The sequence below is a fragment of the Aegilops tauschii genome, chromosome 2 (assembly GCF_002575655.3).
Source record: "Aegilops tauschii subsp. strangulata cultivar AL8/78 chromosome 2, Aet v6.0, whole genome shotgun sequence".
Taxonomy (NCBI): Eukaryota; Viridiplantae; Streptophyta; class Magnoliopsida; order Poales; family Poaceae; genus Aegilops; species Aegilops tauschii.
In genome coordinates this window covers 612,044,765-612,059,330 of record NC_053036.3, presented here as the reverse complement: position 1 = coordinate 612,059,330, position 14,566 = coordinate 612,044,765, and the positions used below count along the sequence as shown (strand labels likewise).

General features: G+C 45.1%; 1 protein-coding gene across 1 annotated transcript; it reads right to left on the bottom strand.

Moving 5' to 3' along the window:
• Nucleotides 1-605: 605 nt before the first annotated feature.
• LOC109754943 (uncharacterized) lies at nt 606-2,184 on the bottom strand. Its single transcript, XM_020313834.4, has 2 exons — nt 2,052-2,184; nt 606-1,869 (listed from the first exon to the last, which is right to left on the bottom strand). Exon 2 carries the CDS (start codon nt 1,812-1,814, stop codon nt 729-731), a length of 1,086 nt encoding a protein of 361 aa, XP_020169423.1. The 5' UTR covers nt 1,815-1,869; nt 2,052-2,184; the 3' UTR covers nt 606-728.
• Between the last annotated feature and the right edge of the window lie 12,382 nt (nt 2,185-14,566).

Here is a 14,566-nt window from a genome sequence, read left to right as displayed (position 1 = left end):
GGTTTCTGCCCTGGGCCATCATGCCAACCCATGTGCCTTATAGAAGGAAGATTTGAGAAACCTTGTCGTTTAAGACAAGGAAGACGGTTCCGTAGAGGACCCCCTCTCCACCGACGTAGCTGATTAGGACTCTTGTGTAGAGTAATCGTAAGCTAACCCACTCAAATGCTTGTAGGAAATCATGTATGGCATCTAAAACACCAACCAAATTGAGCTAATACAACTCAAACAGAAAATCCTCAAATCAGTGAAACCCTACCCTAACCCGAGCCATGAAAATAGGATACACCTTCCTCCTCATCGAATCATCATAGTTGGGGTGGGCGCTCTGCCTCATTCCATAACGGCATGGTCGCCACGCAGTCCTAGCGTCGACGGCGAGGGCGGTGAGTCTTCAATCTGGATGAGAGGGCGAGAGCGTCGACAGAGACTTTGAGCTACTAAAAATATGTATATCAAATTAATGACTGAGTTTCAATCGCATAGAGCACGGGGATTACACTCTTCAAGCACGAGGCAGGGCGAGCAAAGGGCTTGTCCACAATATACAACCATCATTCAACTATTACAGTTGATTCACCTGATAACATAGAGATCCAGTTGTAATGAAAACCACCACTCGGCAGTCCTTTAAGAAATGCCAACAAGTCATTTGCTCTCCTTTCCATTCACTTCCCTACTAGTAACTCAGAGGACACACTGATGTCAAAAAAAAAAAAAAAAAAAACTCAGAGGACACACTCGATGCCATCATAGCTGACAAAGGACTTGTGCCTGACCATCTGGAGTTCGGATGATCCATCCTGCACCACCTCCATACCAGAAGCTCCGCAGATCATCTCCACCCCAGTAAACACAGCCGCGACGCCACTCGTGACCTCTTCGGTGTCTTGGTCGCCGATGTCAAATATTTTGGTTATGCAAAACTTGCGCGCTCCCAGGTACAGCAGGCTGCTCCTTATCTGCACCCAGCCTTGAGGAGGGTCGAGATCTGGCCAGTCACTAAGCACCTTCGGAGCCCCGTCCAGATTGGAGAGGTCCAATGCGCACAAGTAGTGGGGACTCTTGTCGGCTATGCCGAACCAGAGGTTGGAAAGCTCAGGGACATGCTCAGCCCTGCCGTACAAGGGCAGCGCCCAGCGACCAGCCTTTTCCCACTTGCGGCTAACCGTGTCGAAGCAGTAGGTGCCGACAGGGTTATGCTCAGGGGAGGAGATGCAGATGGTGGAGCCATCACCCAGCAGCGTGTAGGACTGGATGAATGTGGAGTCATAGAGTGGGTCGTTGACGTACGGTGGCGGTGGGAGCACAACCCAGTGCCAAGTCTTCTCGCCATAGACGAGGACCTCGAAGGTGAAGGAGTTGCGGCTGGGGGCGGATCTGCTGAGAACGTAGAGAGCTTCAGCGCGCTTGGGGTCAATGGCGTCGGTCCTGGGGATGGAGAAGGAGGCGGGGCTGACTCCCTTAGGTTCGTTAAGGTTGGGAACCGGCTGGAGGGAGCGGCCGTCCGCGTTGCAGAGGATGGCGCTTCCGGCAGAGTCCAGGCAGAGCAGCTTGCTATCGTGGCCTCTGCCTCCTCCATAGAAGGGCAGGAAATCGAGCCTCTTGTACTTTGAGCGGTATGACTCGAATCTGAGCCTGGGCGCAGGCAACCGCGACATGACCTCCATCCTGGATGCCGCTGATGTTGCTGCTGCTTGTGCTTCCGCCGTGGATCCGTAGAAGAGTTGCTCCTCGGCCTTCATGCGACTCACCGTATACAATCCGCCTCTGCCATACCTCTGCACCGCATTCACCAACTGCCGCGCCTTCATTTTAATTCCCTCTGCTCCTAAAAAAGGAGACCCCAAATGTTGATCTTTCTTCTTCCTAAATAAAGGATTACAATAGAATTAGATACCGGAAGGCGAGTCGGAATAGCATCTCAAAACCAACAATCAACAATAGAAGAAAAATTCATGGTGAATGATACCCTACAGATCAGCCACAATCAAGATCTTGGGAAACAAAAGACGAACCGTCCAACGGGGAAGAGCAATAAGGAGTAATACCTGCGGCAGACAGAGCCAATTCCACGGAATCGAAGTCGGCGGCGGCGGCGCCGGCGAAGATTGGGGTGGGATTCGGAATCTAGGTCTTGTTGCGGTCTTACCCTTTCCTTCTTTTGGAGATACTTTGGGAAATCCCTATTTTTTTTTTTGAGATACTTTCGGAAATCCCTATTTGAGACTCGCTGTTGTCGAGCAAACGCATAAAATCGAGCTTACTGGGCCGGTCCAGTCGTTCGGTTTTCGGAACCTTTCTGTCCGGTTTTACCAGTTTTAGGAAACTTCTAGAAGGTTCCCTGAGCAGTTTTAATTTTTCCTTTTTTCCATTTAAATTTCAAGCTTTTTTCTTTTCAAACTTGTTCGAAAATTAAAAATATTTTTTGCAATTTCAAAATATGTTACTTTTTCCAAAATTTGTTCAGAATTACAAAAAATGTACTCGGATACAAAATTTTGTTCAAAATTATAAAAATGTTCTTCTTTTCAAATTTTGTTGGTAAATTCAAAAATTGCTTGCTGTTAAAACATTGTTCAAAATTTCAATAATGTTCGCATTTAGAAAAAAAATTAACATTTTTTTGGTGTTTCCAAATTTATTTCATAAATTTAAATAATGTTTGCATTTTTAAAGATTGATTCGGTTTTTTCAGAAAATGTTCGTGTTTGCGAAAATTTGTACCCTTTTTCATAAAATGTTCGTGTTTTTAAAAATATTGCAGAAATTTATAAAATATTCCCAGTTTAAACATTTCTCGAAACTCAAACTGAAGAATATTTGAACATGCAGAGAACATTTGAAAATGCCCACATTTTTTGAAATTCGAAAACAATATGGATACGCAAACATTTTTTGGAATTCTGAACAATTTTTCGAAAACAGGAGCATTTTTTGGAATGTTCGGCCATTTTTGTTAAATCCGAACAATTATTCGATTCTCGAACATTTTCTGAAAACGCGAACAATTTCTGAATTTTTCAAAATTTGAACATTTCTATCCAATGTTTAAGATTTCTAGGGAGGGGTGTTAGATCTGTAGGAGATGGTAATTCCAATAGTCCACGTGTTCGACCCCCCGCACCCGCTTTCATTTTTTTGGTGAGTTTTTCACTGTTTCGTGACTATGGGCTGGCCCAGTCGGGTGTTGTTCCTGTGGGCGCGCGTGAATCGAAGGCAAAGAGGGGCATATAGGAGGTGCCTATACTTTCTCGCCCTAAATGTGGCCAATCTATACCTACTATCTATACCTACTAAGAAAGTAGGAAGTGTTTTGCCCGTCTGTCTGTCGTACATTTTACAAAATATACTGATGTTTAGTTTAATTAACCTGTGGTCTAGTATTAAGTGCCGAAATAACTAATAAAGAAGCACTCTTTGCAAAGCTCACTCACACCTCCCTAGGTCACGACAAGCGACGCACTGAGAGTTTTTCCTTTTTCTCATAGATCCATTTATTCAAAACGTTTTATCTCTTAAATCGTGCGTCCAAATCTTGAACCGTTTTCACATTTGGATTCCTCGCGTGAAGATCTTCAAAACTAAATTCTATGTTGATAGGTTTTGACCATCTTTTTTCATGACAAAAACCGGACAAAAAAGCCGAACCGAGAGCACTTTTTTTCCTTTCCGAAAGAGGCACGGTTGTACCTCGCGCGGAAGCAGATCCGTGCCTCCACGTGAAGTAAACCCATGCCTCTAGCGAAAGGAAAAAAAATAAAACGAGTTCCTTTTTTCCGTTTCCGAGAGGCACGACCGTTGCCTCCCGCGGAAGCAAATCTATGCCTCCCACAGAAGCAAACCGTGCCTCTCCGGAGGGAATATAAAGAAAACATGTTTTCTTTCGTTTTCGAGAGGCACGGCCATGCCTCTTGCGGAAGCAAAACCGTGCCTCTCATGCAAGAAAAAAATATGTCTTTTTTGTTTCCGAGAGGCATGGCCGTGCCTCTTAGGAAGCAAATCCGTGCTTCTTGCGGAAGCAAAACTATGACTCACGCGGAAGGAAAAAAGGAAAACGAGGTTTTTTTTCGTTTCCTAGAGGCACGATCACGCCTCTCGCGAAAGCAAAACCGTACCTCTCTCACGGAAGGAAAAATGTGTTTCTTTGCACAATGTTTTTCGATTTTTTTCGAAAAGCTAAGAAAGACCAATGGAAAACCAAAAAGCCGAAAAACCCGAAAATAATCATCTAAAAATCCAAAAACGCGTGTGGAAAATAAAAGAAACAAAAAACGGTGGGAGCGCCTTGACCGCAACACGTGACGGCAGCTGAGAGCGAGCCAAGTGGCGCTCTCAGCCCACCCATGGTGACCGTTGCGGGGCTCCCGAAGGAGTACTCCTCCGTTAGTTGCTCCTGAGGCAAGTTCCCTCTCCTTTGTCTCTCCATGTTGGGTTTCGACCTAACTGCCGTAACCACTGTCGCACGCACTTGGGCGCTGGTTAGTATTCTGCGTTCAGCTAGGCTAGACCCATTTTCACTCTGCTTTCAGCCAGTTTAGGTCTCTGATCTTTATTATTTACAGAGAATGTATTAAACATGGTCATGTTGTAACTTAACAACTGTAACTCAGATTAAAATAATTTATATATGTAATTTGACTAGCACAATGTGTAGTTTCCAACGGTGCCATTAATTGTTCCTATTAACCAATATAAAATTATGTTTAGGGCGTAACCTTAATTAACATAATTAACCTATTAACCAATATATATATATATATATATATATATATATATATATATATATAATTTTTTCTACCCTGTTTAAATCGGCTAGATATATTAAATAAAGTATGTTAGGAGGGACTGCATTGCACCTTTTTTTCGCAGACTATGGAGTAGCGAATAGTATTTGTGCTTTGTAGGATTGGAATTCATGACCTCCCCTTTTGTCCCAAAGGCCCCAACCAGCTGACATGAGAGTGTGCTTGTGCTATAAAATAGGTTCATTATTTAATTAAATACTCCAACCTCAACTCTTTGCAGAAGAACACATTAACTTATATATACATTTGTAAATTGCGTGAAAATTGGGACGCCACTGCAAAAACCAAGGAATAGAGGGAGCGAATGAATTAAATAGATTTGGGCTAGCATGACTGTTTAGCTCTAATTAAATAAAATTGTTGGATTTCCATGAATGGTCGCTTCAATATAAAGTTAGTAGGATTGTGAGTAACAACAGATTTCAGGTTTGTTGCTATGATCGAGAGACCACCAATTTTGCATTGGTAATCCATTTTCTAAGACTTTTGTAAGATAACCCAACAAAGGGAGGGAGTAGATTCCAACCTGGACGTGTGTGTTCCTGCTGCCGTCATGTGGCACTATCTGGATGTTGTTGTGCGCATTGATATACGTTTAGGTGGACATGTCAATTACATCTTCCGTTGTAACACACTCCTAAACCGGATATTTAGGCCCTGAAATGTGTAAAACCGGACAACTCTCACCCCAGGGTGGTTTGCAAGTGATTTCAGGTGGCTTTCAATTAAGTGATTCCGACAGTTTGTACTGACTTGGCTCCTCCTCCTGCTTTTCTTTGCGATCGTCCTTTTCCTCCTCCTGTTCACCTCTTCCCCCTCGCATCCTCCCCCATTATCGTCGCCCTCCTCCACTGCCCCCCTCCTTGGTCGCGGCCCTCCTCCGTCGACGCGCATGTGTGCAGGTGTGTGGCCGCCTCATTTTTCCTGTTGTCTCCTCTCTCTGTAGTGTTGTGGTTGGTGCTTCAAAGGTGGGTTTTCGAGGGTCTAGACGGTGCTGGATTTAAGTTTGGGTTTTTTTTATTATCTGAGTAGGGTTTAGGGTAGATATGTAGTCCTAGTTGTGCATCAAGAGGTGGAACCGATTTTGGTTGAGATCTTGAACTGATTTGATCTTGCTAATGATTTTGGTGCAGACCAGGAGAAAATCCAGATTGGGGGAAAAGAGGGCTCTTTTGTGCAGCATATATTATATTGATTAATCATTTTGTATGTGTGCAGGTGGTGTTGATGATCCACCAGATGCTTTGGAAGATTTCACTGTCAGGTTGCACTACTTTGGAAGATTTGTTGTAGTGGATGGTTTGATTGAGTATCATGATGGTTTGGAGGCAGAGTTTTATGATGAGAAAGCCCAAATGAATTATGAAAATATTTTGCATGTGCACAAGATATGTACCATGTGGAAAGAGGGCACTGCAGAGGGGGTTACACTTATGAACTGCACTGGCTAGTTCCTACCAAATCACTAATAGACGGTCTGCTATTTCTTTGTGACGATTCATTAGTGTAAAATATGGACAGTGGCACATCTCATGGTTATTGTGCTATCATTATGTGAATGAAAGTGAGGAGCTTTTCTTACATAATGCAGATATTGAAAATTCAGAAGGAGAAGAAGAGCAAATGAATTCAGATGGTCAGGCAGACGTGGTTTCAGTTCAGGTTGCTAAAACTTACTTCAATAAGAAGACATGCAAATTAGCATTATTGGATGTCAAGTGTGTGGACACAGAAATGGTTGATGAAATGTTTATACAAAAGTATGCTATTGATACAAAAGTAGAACCTGGATATGAAAAGCGGTGGATGAACAAAACTGTCACTGAGGAAGAAAACCTAAGGATCATAAGTGATGCTAATGCTTTATATTCATGTATGAAAGTCCAGTTAAGATAACCAAAAGTCCAGTTAAGATAATCATAAGGAAGCTCCATGCTATTTCCAAAATATTTTTTACAACAACAATCATGTTCTTCCAAACAAAATGTTTAGGACAACAAATCAAATTGGTTATGTACTGCATTTTTATTTCAAAGTCAAATTTTCCGGTGTACACTTGTATGTTTTCTTCAAAATATTCTTTACACCAACTAGTATATATTTTTCCCGTAAATGTATATTTTATAAGAAACAAAAAAATCCCAGACAAATATCCTTTTTTGCGGGAACCAAGACAAATATCCGAATCGTACGTTTCCTACAAAATATTCTGTACGCCAATTTGTTTATAGTGATCTCCAGATCAATCAAAGTAATTATCACAATCAAGAAACCTCCATGTTATCTTGCATCAATTTTTTTGAAATAAAATTATCAAAGCAATAATCCAATTTATTATGCACTGCATTTATATTCCCAAGTCAAATTTCCAAATGTTCTCTTGTATGCTTTCGTCGATATTCTTGACACCAAATGCAAATGTCTATACCATTCTAAAATAATGTGCATACATTCCAAAAAAAAATACTGCATTTAACAAGGGGCGGACATTTTTTTAACACTGGGTGAACATTTTCCCAGAATGTATGAACACTTTCTTACAAGAGACCAACAATTTTTTTGGAATGTGCAAACATTTTTTTAATACATATGCAACTCGTTTTTAAAAATGTTCCTATGGTAAGAAGATGTTGATGTATTTAAAAACATGTTCATGTTAAAATGAACCATTTGTATCATACATGTTCAAATGAACCTGTGTGTTAATGATATAAAACTCTTAACAGTCTAACTAAGTCCAGAGTTTCAAAGCAAAAATAAGCTTTCCCAGTTGTACCTTCAAGCTAACAGTTGAAAGTTGATAGTTGGAAGATTTGTGACTCATCAAATCAGTACATGCACGCGTTTATTTCATCGTGATCTTGTGACGTCTTTCGGCTTATTTTCCCTTGTGGCATACAGTTACCATTATCGCGTACAGTACGTTAGTACAACTACAACGACAGATGCACATTAGTCGCGATTGTGCTAGCTGAACACAGAATGCAACTTCAGCAAAGTGTCGATCAGCCTACAAAGATAGTAGAGAAAATAGTAGCGGTGCCGAACGTGTACGATAGTCAACAGTGGTACACAAATTTCGCCATCCATGCAATGCTCCTAATTATTTTCTTGAATGTTGACAAAAGAGCTGCCAAATTCATTGATTACCAGTGATGCTCGTAATCTGCAGACGGCGCCCGCTTGAAAGTTATCCTGATGGTGTTGGGGCATCTTTTCGAGTTCAGCGCAAGATATACAAGACTCTGAATTGCTGGTACTATGCAGCTGAAGTACACAGCACGGGCAAATTTGACAATTTTGACCTGGAAACGAAATAAATTCACAGAATGATCTGGGTGCGAAACTATTTCACACCCCTGACCCTTTTGTGTAGCGCCCGCCACGCCGGCGCCACACCCTACGGTGCAGCGCCTAGCTCCGGGGCGTTGCACCTCTGTCCACCGTGGCAGCCCATGGGCCCGCACCCAGCAGTGCAACGCCTCCGAGCTAGGCGCCGCACCTGTAATGTGCAGCGCCTAGCCGCTAGGCGCTGCACTGTGACTTATCCAGCCACTTGGCTGGGCCCCCCTCCCCCACCCCCCCCCCCCACCACACACTCTCTCACTCTCTCCCCGAGCTTTGCCCCCTCTCCCACTCTCCCCCCCCCCCCTCTCAAATCTTCTTCCAAATCTTGCAAATTTGAAGAATTTGTTCATGGATTTCGAAGTCAAACCCTCCCTCAAGGTAATAATCTCCGATCCCCTTGTTTTGATCGAAGTAAAGTTCTCCCATTGCTAATTTGTTGGTAGTTTGGGGAAACCCTAATTTTGTTTGGATCTAGAGATTTGCATGGAGATGTGAGATGTTTTTTTGCCAATTTCTATGATTAGGCTTTGTTAGTATGCTAAGGTTATTCTTATGGGTGTTCTTATGTTGGTGCTAGGGTTAGGTTTAGGGCTAGGGTTATGGTTAGGGTTATGGTTATGGTTAGGGTTAGGGTTATGGTTAGGGTTAGGGTTGTTGTTTCATATATATATTAGGGTTTGTATTCGGTGTTAATCCATGGATTAGTACTCACGGAAGCAATGTTACCTTGTGTTCATTGCTTATAGGGATGGGAAGAACATGTGTGTTTGTTCATCATGGGGACAAAGACGCCTTTTTGAAAGGCAATAAAGAACCGGACCCGGATGAGTTTGACATGGTGTTTGATAGTAGTCCTAGCTATGCGGAGCTCTTGCAACAAGTTAGGAAAGATTTGAATTGGATGGACCCTAGTGATATCATTGAGTTGGAGGGGAGGCATAATGTTGGTTTTGGAATGCACATCCGTTGGAAGACAATGCGTGTAAACTCGGAGCAACGTTGGGTTGCATACAAGGAGACGGTGGCCGAATCACTAGACAAGGCTCTTGAGTTATTTGCAACGAAGAAGGTTGATTCAAGTTTGCATTTGGACTTGAACCGGAACCCCTCCCCTTTGGTTGCTAGTAGCCCCCCATCCTTGAAGCGAGATGAAATTGTTGAACCTCTTTTGACCCAAGAAGTGAGGCCAACATTGAGCCCTTATAGAAACAACCAAGATGAATCTTTGCAAGAGGACAATGATGAGTATGCGGACGATGACAATGAAGTTGATCTCCATGACAACAATGTGGGTGATCTCGACAAATATCATTTGCAAGAGACAATGGACCATTCCATCCCTTTTTCCCGTGCATATGCATCGGACTCGGATGACGATGGTCCCGATGAACAAGTTGATGCGGAGGGGTTCACGGTGAAGGAGGCCGAAGCTTTCGAGAAGGTATTTGGTCGGGATCATCGGACTACATTGTTCAAGGATGTTAGTCTCGCGGATGAAGCCGTGGTAGATGGTGGCCAATGTGTACCTCTTGGGGTTAGGCCAAGCTCTCACCGTGATTTGGTAGACGACAAGAACCGGATTGCTAAAGGTTCTAAGTTCGACAGCTTGTTGGATTTGAAGATGTGGCTCGACAACTACTCGGTTACGCATTATCGTCCACACAAGGTGGTGCACTCGGACGTCAATGTGCGCTACACGGTTGCATGTGCATGTGAAGATGAAAAGGAGGTCCAACTTGGACTTACAAGAGGCCGTGGTGGTGGTAGAGGTCGTGGAAAGGAGGTCCAACAAGGAGTGGCAAGACGCCGTGGCGGTTGTCCGTGGATTGTGCGTGCAAGACCATGGAAAGGAGGTCCTACTTGGCATGTAGTGAGTTGTGTGCCAACTCACATGTGCCAAGGCAAAAGGGTGGATGGCAAGATTGTGTCCGAAGACCACAAACAACTCACGTCCGAGTTCATCGCTTACAGGCTCTCCAACTCAATATCCACACTTCCAACAATGAGCGTCCAACATGTCATTGACCTTGTGAAAGCCATCTTTCATTACAAGGTGAAATACGGCAAGGCATGGAAGGCGAAGCAAGACGCATTTAAGATGTTGTATGGTACATGGGAGGAAGCATACAACCGAATCCCTAGGTTGTTGTTAGCCATGGCCGCGACAAACCCGGGCATGTTTCATGTGGTCGAGCCTCATGGGCACCAAACAACGGTTCATGAAGGAAGGAAAGTCAGAGTATTTGGCCGTGCTTTTTGGGCGTTCGAACAATGTGTGAGGGCTTTCGAACATTGTAGGCCGGTCATCGCAATTGATGGCACGTTCTTGACCGGACAATACAAGGGCACCTTGTTGGTTGCGATAGCAAGTGATGCCAATAACCGGGTGTTGCCATTGGCATTTGCTTTGGTTGAGGTGGAAAACAATGACAACTGGGAGTGGTTTCTGCATCTTTTGAGGACGAAGGTGTTACCCGCTCAAAGGGAAATTTGTGTCATATCGGATCGGAATCAAGGAATTCTTAACGCCGTGGAGATTGACATTCCCGGGCATGCTCCGTTGCACCATCGCTGGTGCATGAGGCACTTTTGTTCGAACTTCTATAGGGCATGTGGCCTTAAGGAGTTGGCCGATGATCTTTAAGATTGTTGTCTCGCTTTCTCCGATAAGCGCTTCGCCACTTTGTACAACAAATTGCTCGCACACAAAAAACTTGATCCCGGGGGTCAAGAGTTTCTCAATAGGCACATTCAATACCGGAACAAGTGGGCACGTGCTTTTGATGAAGATGGCCGGAGATACGGTCAAATGACAAGTAATATGGCCGAATGCTTCAATAGGGTGCTCAAAGGTGCACGTGGATTACCTGTGACGGCAATAGTTCAATACACATTTGACAAGATGAATGCGTACTTTGTAAAGTACTCGATGGAAACCGATGCACAGATAGCGGGTGAGAACCCACGGAAGTACAAGTACAAGTTCCCACCCAAAGTTGATGAATGGTTGCTATTTCAATCACGGAAGGCGGACTCAGAAGAAGCTATATTATATGACAATGAAGAGTGGAAGTACGAAGTGAAAGAGCCAGGAGGAACCACAAATGATGGCCGGCAACATGGAGGTCGGGCTTTCAAGGTGTCGTTAACACAATGTGATTGCACTTGCGGGAGGCCATTGTTGCTTCATCTCCCATGCTCACATTTGTATGCCGCCGGCCGCGTTAGGAATGTGGACATCAATCACCCACGCACCGTGAGGGAGTCGGAGTTCTCAATCATGACGGTCAAGAAAACATGGGATCCCCGCTTTCACCCATACTTTGACCAATCACAATGGCCGGAGTATCATGGAATTCAACTATGGCCGGATCCGGAGTAAGAGGTTGTTAAACGGGGTAGACGTAAGACAAAGCGTCTTAGAGGCGACATGGACGGATGGGGCCATGGTGGGCGCCGCGAAGCGGGCAACGACCAATTCCAAGAGCCTCGTGAGAGCTCCCGTTGTGGGGAGTGCAAAGGTCATGGCCACAACAAAAGAAAATGTACCAAACCAAGGAAAAGGTCCAAGAAAAATGATGCAAGCACAAGCCAACATGGAGCTACACAAGGGAGCCAACCAAGTGGTAGCCAACCTAGTGGTAGCCAACCTAGTGGTAGCCAACAAGTGCCAAGCCAACCAAGTGGTAGCCAACCTAGTGGTAGCCAACAAGTGCCAAGGCAACCAAGTGGTAGCCAACAAGTGCCTAGCCAACCAAGTGTTAGCCAACCTAGTGGTAGCCAACAAGTGCCAAGGCAACCAAGTGGTAGCCAACAAGTGCCTAGCCAACCAAGTGTTAGCCAAAGAGGATCTAGGCAACAAAGAGGTCGGCAACTTGGACTTACAAGAGGCCGTGGTGGTGGTAGAGGTGGTGGTGGTGGTCTCGGCCGTGGTGGTGGAAGAGCTCGACGTGGTGGTAATGGCCGTGGTGATGGTCTCGGCCTTGGTGATGGTCTTGGCCTTGGTGGTGGACTTGGCCGTGGTGATGGACAAGCGCAAGTTCGTTATAGAGGAATGTTTGGATACCTAGATGGACCGTTTCCGTATGTTCCTCACTAACTATAATGTATCATATGTTCTTGTTTTTTCATATGTTCTTCTTTTTCATATGTGCTTCCATTTGTTCTTATTGTCCTTACTAACCGTTATGTTCCACTCATTGTAGGTATGGCGGCTTCCCAACCCAACAAACCAACGATGAAGAAGGATGGCGAAGATGAGATGGCCGGATGGTGGGAGAAGGCTGCGAAGAAGCTTAGAGAGGAGGATGCAGCCAAGCTAAAGAAGAAGAAGGAAGAGGAGCTTGAGAAGGAGAGGAAGCGGAAACAGAGTGCGGCAAATGCGATGTGCGCTAGGGAGCAAGCGTTGATGAGGAAAGTTGAGGAGGCACAGAAGAAGCGTCAACAAGATTTTGAAGAAAGAACCATGAAGCTTTGGGCAATTGCAGCTGAAAAAGAAGAGAGGGACAATCAGATATTCATGGAGAGGGTGGTTAAGGAGGCTCACCTCATAAGAAAAAGGGAGGAAGAAGAGAGGAAGAAGAAGAAGGGAAAGGGGCCTTGCTCTACGCAATAGAGCTATGTCTCCTCTTCGATTTGGTTGTGAACTACTATGTCTCCAATGTGATTTGGTTGTGAACTACTATGTGCCGTGAACTACTATGTCTCCTCCTCGATTTGGTTGTGTGAACTTCTATGTGCGGTGAACTACTATGTATCCTCTTTAATTTGGTTTTAAGAACTACTATGTGTCGTGAAGTACTATGTGTTATGAACTACTATGTGTCGTGAAGTACTTGGGCGCTGCAATCTACCATGTGGCGCCTAGCTGCTGTGGCTCTCTGGATAGCTAAAAAATTCACTAAGTCCAAGTCCAAGTGCCTCAAACTGTAAAGTACCTTCTGTTCTGGCTGCATAGCTACAGACCAGTGTAGCGCCTAGCCAGGAGGCGCCACACTGTACAGTGCAGCGCCTATAGTGCGGCGCCTCCGTGCTAGGCGCTGCACAAACACTTAGCGAAATTTTTGCCTGAAACTGGAGGCATACCTTCTGTTGCACTCTGGATAGCTACAGACATGTGCAGCGCCTAGCTCGGAGGCGCCACACTCTATAGTGCAGCGCCTGCGAGCTAGGCGTTGCACTGTAGAGTGCGGCGCCTCCAAGCTAGGCGCTGCACATGTCTGTAGCTATCCAGAAAAGCAGCAGAAGTATGGCTAGTTGCAGACATGTGCAGCGCCTAGCTTGGAGGCGCCACACTCTATAGTGCAACGCCTGCGAGCTAGGCGTTGCACTGTAGAGTGCGGCGCCTCCAAGCTAGGCGCTGCACATGTCTGTAGCTATCCAGAAAAGCAACAGAAGTATGGCTAGTTGCAGACATGTGCAGCGCCTAGCTTGGAGGCGCCACACTCTATAGTGCAGCGCCTGCGAGCTAGGCGTTGCACTGTAGAGTGCGGCGCCTCCAAGCTAGGCGCTGCATATGTCTGTAGCTATCCAGAAAGCAACAGAAGTATGGCTAGTTACAGACATATACAGCACCTAGCACGGAGGCGCCACACTCTACAGTGCAACGCCTAGCTCTCAGGCGCTGCACTATAGAGTGTGGCGCCTCCAAGCTGGGCGCTGCACAAACACTTAGCAATTTTTTTGCCTGAAACTTGAGGCCTACCTACTGTGCCTCCTCCCCCCCTCTACTGGGTCTTTTTCAGCCACAGTTCAACAATTAGTATAACAAACATTCAGGTTCAAAAAGGGTTCACAAAAGACATCATTTCTTAGAAAAGAACCATCACAATAAGTTCCAGTTGACCATAGAGCTACCACCACTCCAAGTTCAACGACATAAAAGGTACGACCACTCCAAGTTCAACGACATAACAATTCGCACTCGAAGTTCAACATTATAAAAAAACTAAGATGACTAGTGCTTTCCACGCTTGCTGGGTCCTCCCCCCTCTTGACGCTTATCTTCTTCACCTTCCTAGGAAGAGGAACCCGCTCCGGCTCCGGCTCCGCCTCCGGTTCGACATCGTCATCCAAATAGTCATCCAAAGCCGCCATCCGCGAGGTGCCGACCGTCCTTTTGCCTCTTTGGGTGAAGTCTTCAGGTGTGTACTTGTTGATTCCCCTCCTAGGCTTCAACTCGTATGCAGACCGAGCCCGGTACGTCCCCGAGGTCATATCATCAGCAACCTATGCATCAACAAAAGATATGGAAAGACCGTGTGTGAGGATATAGTTAGCAATGCATCAACAAATGGATATATATCGTCATGACATACCTCTTGGGTGACCGCACCCACATCCTCATCCTCGAAAGGTTCACCATGGCTCTGCCCCGAAGCGGGATCTGATGGTGTCGCCGACCTAGACCG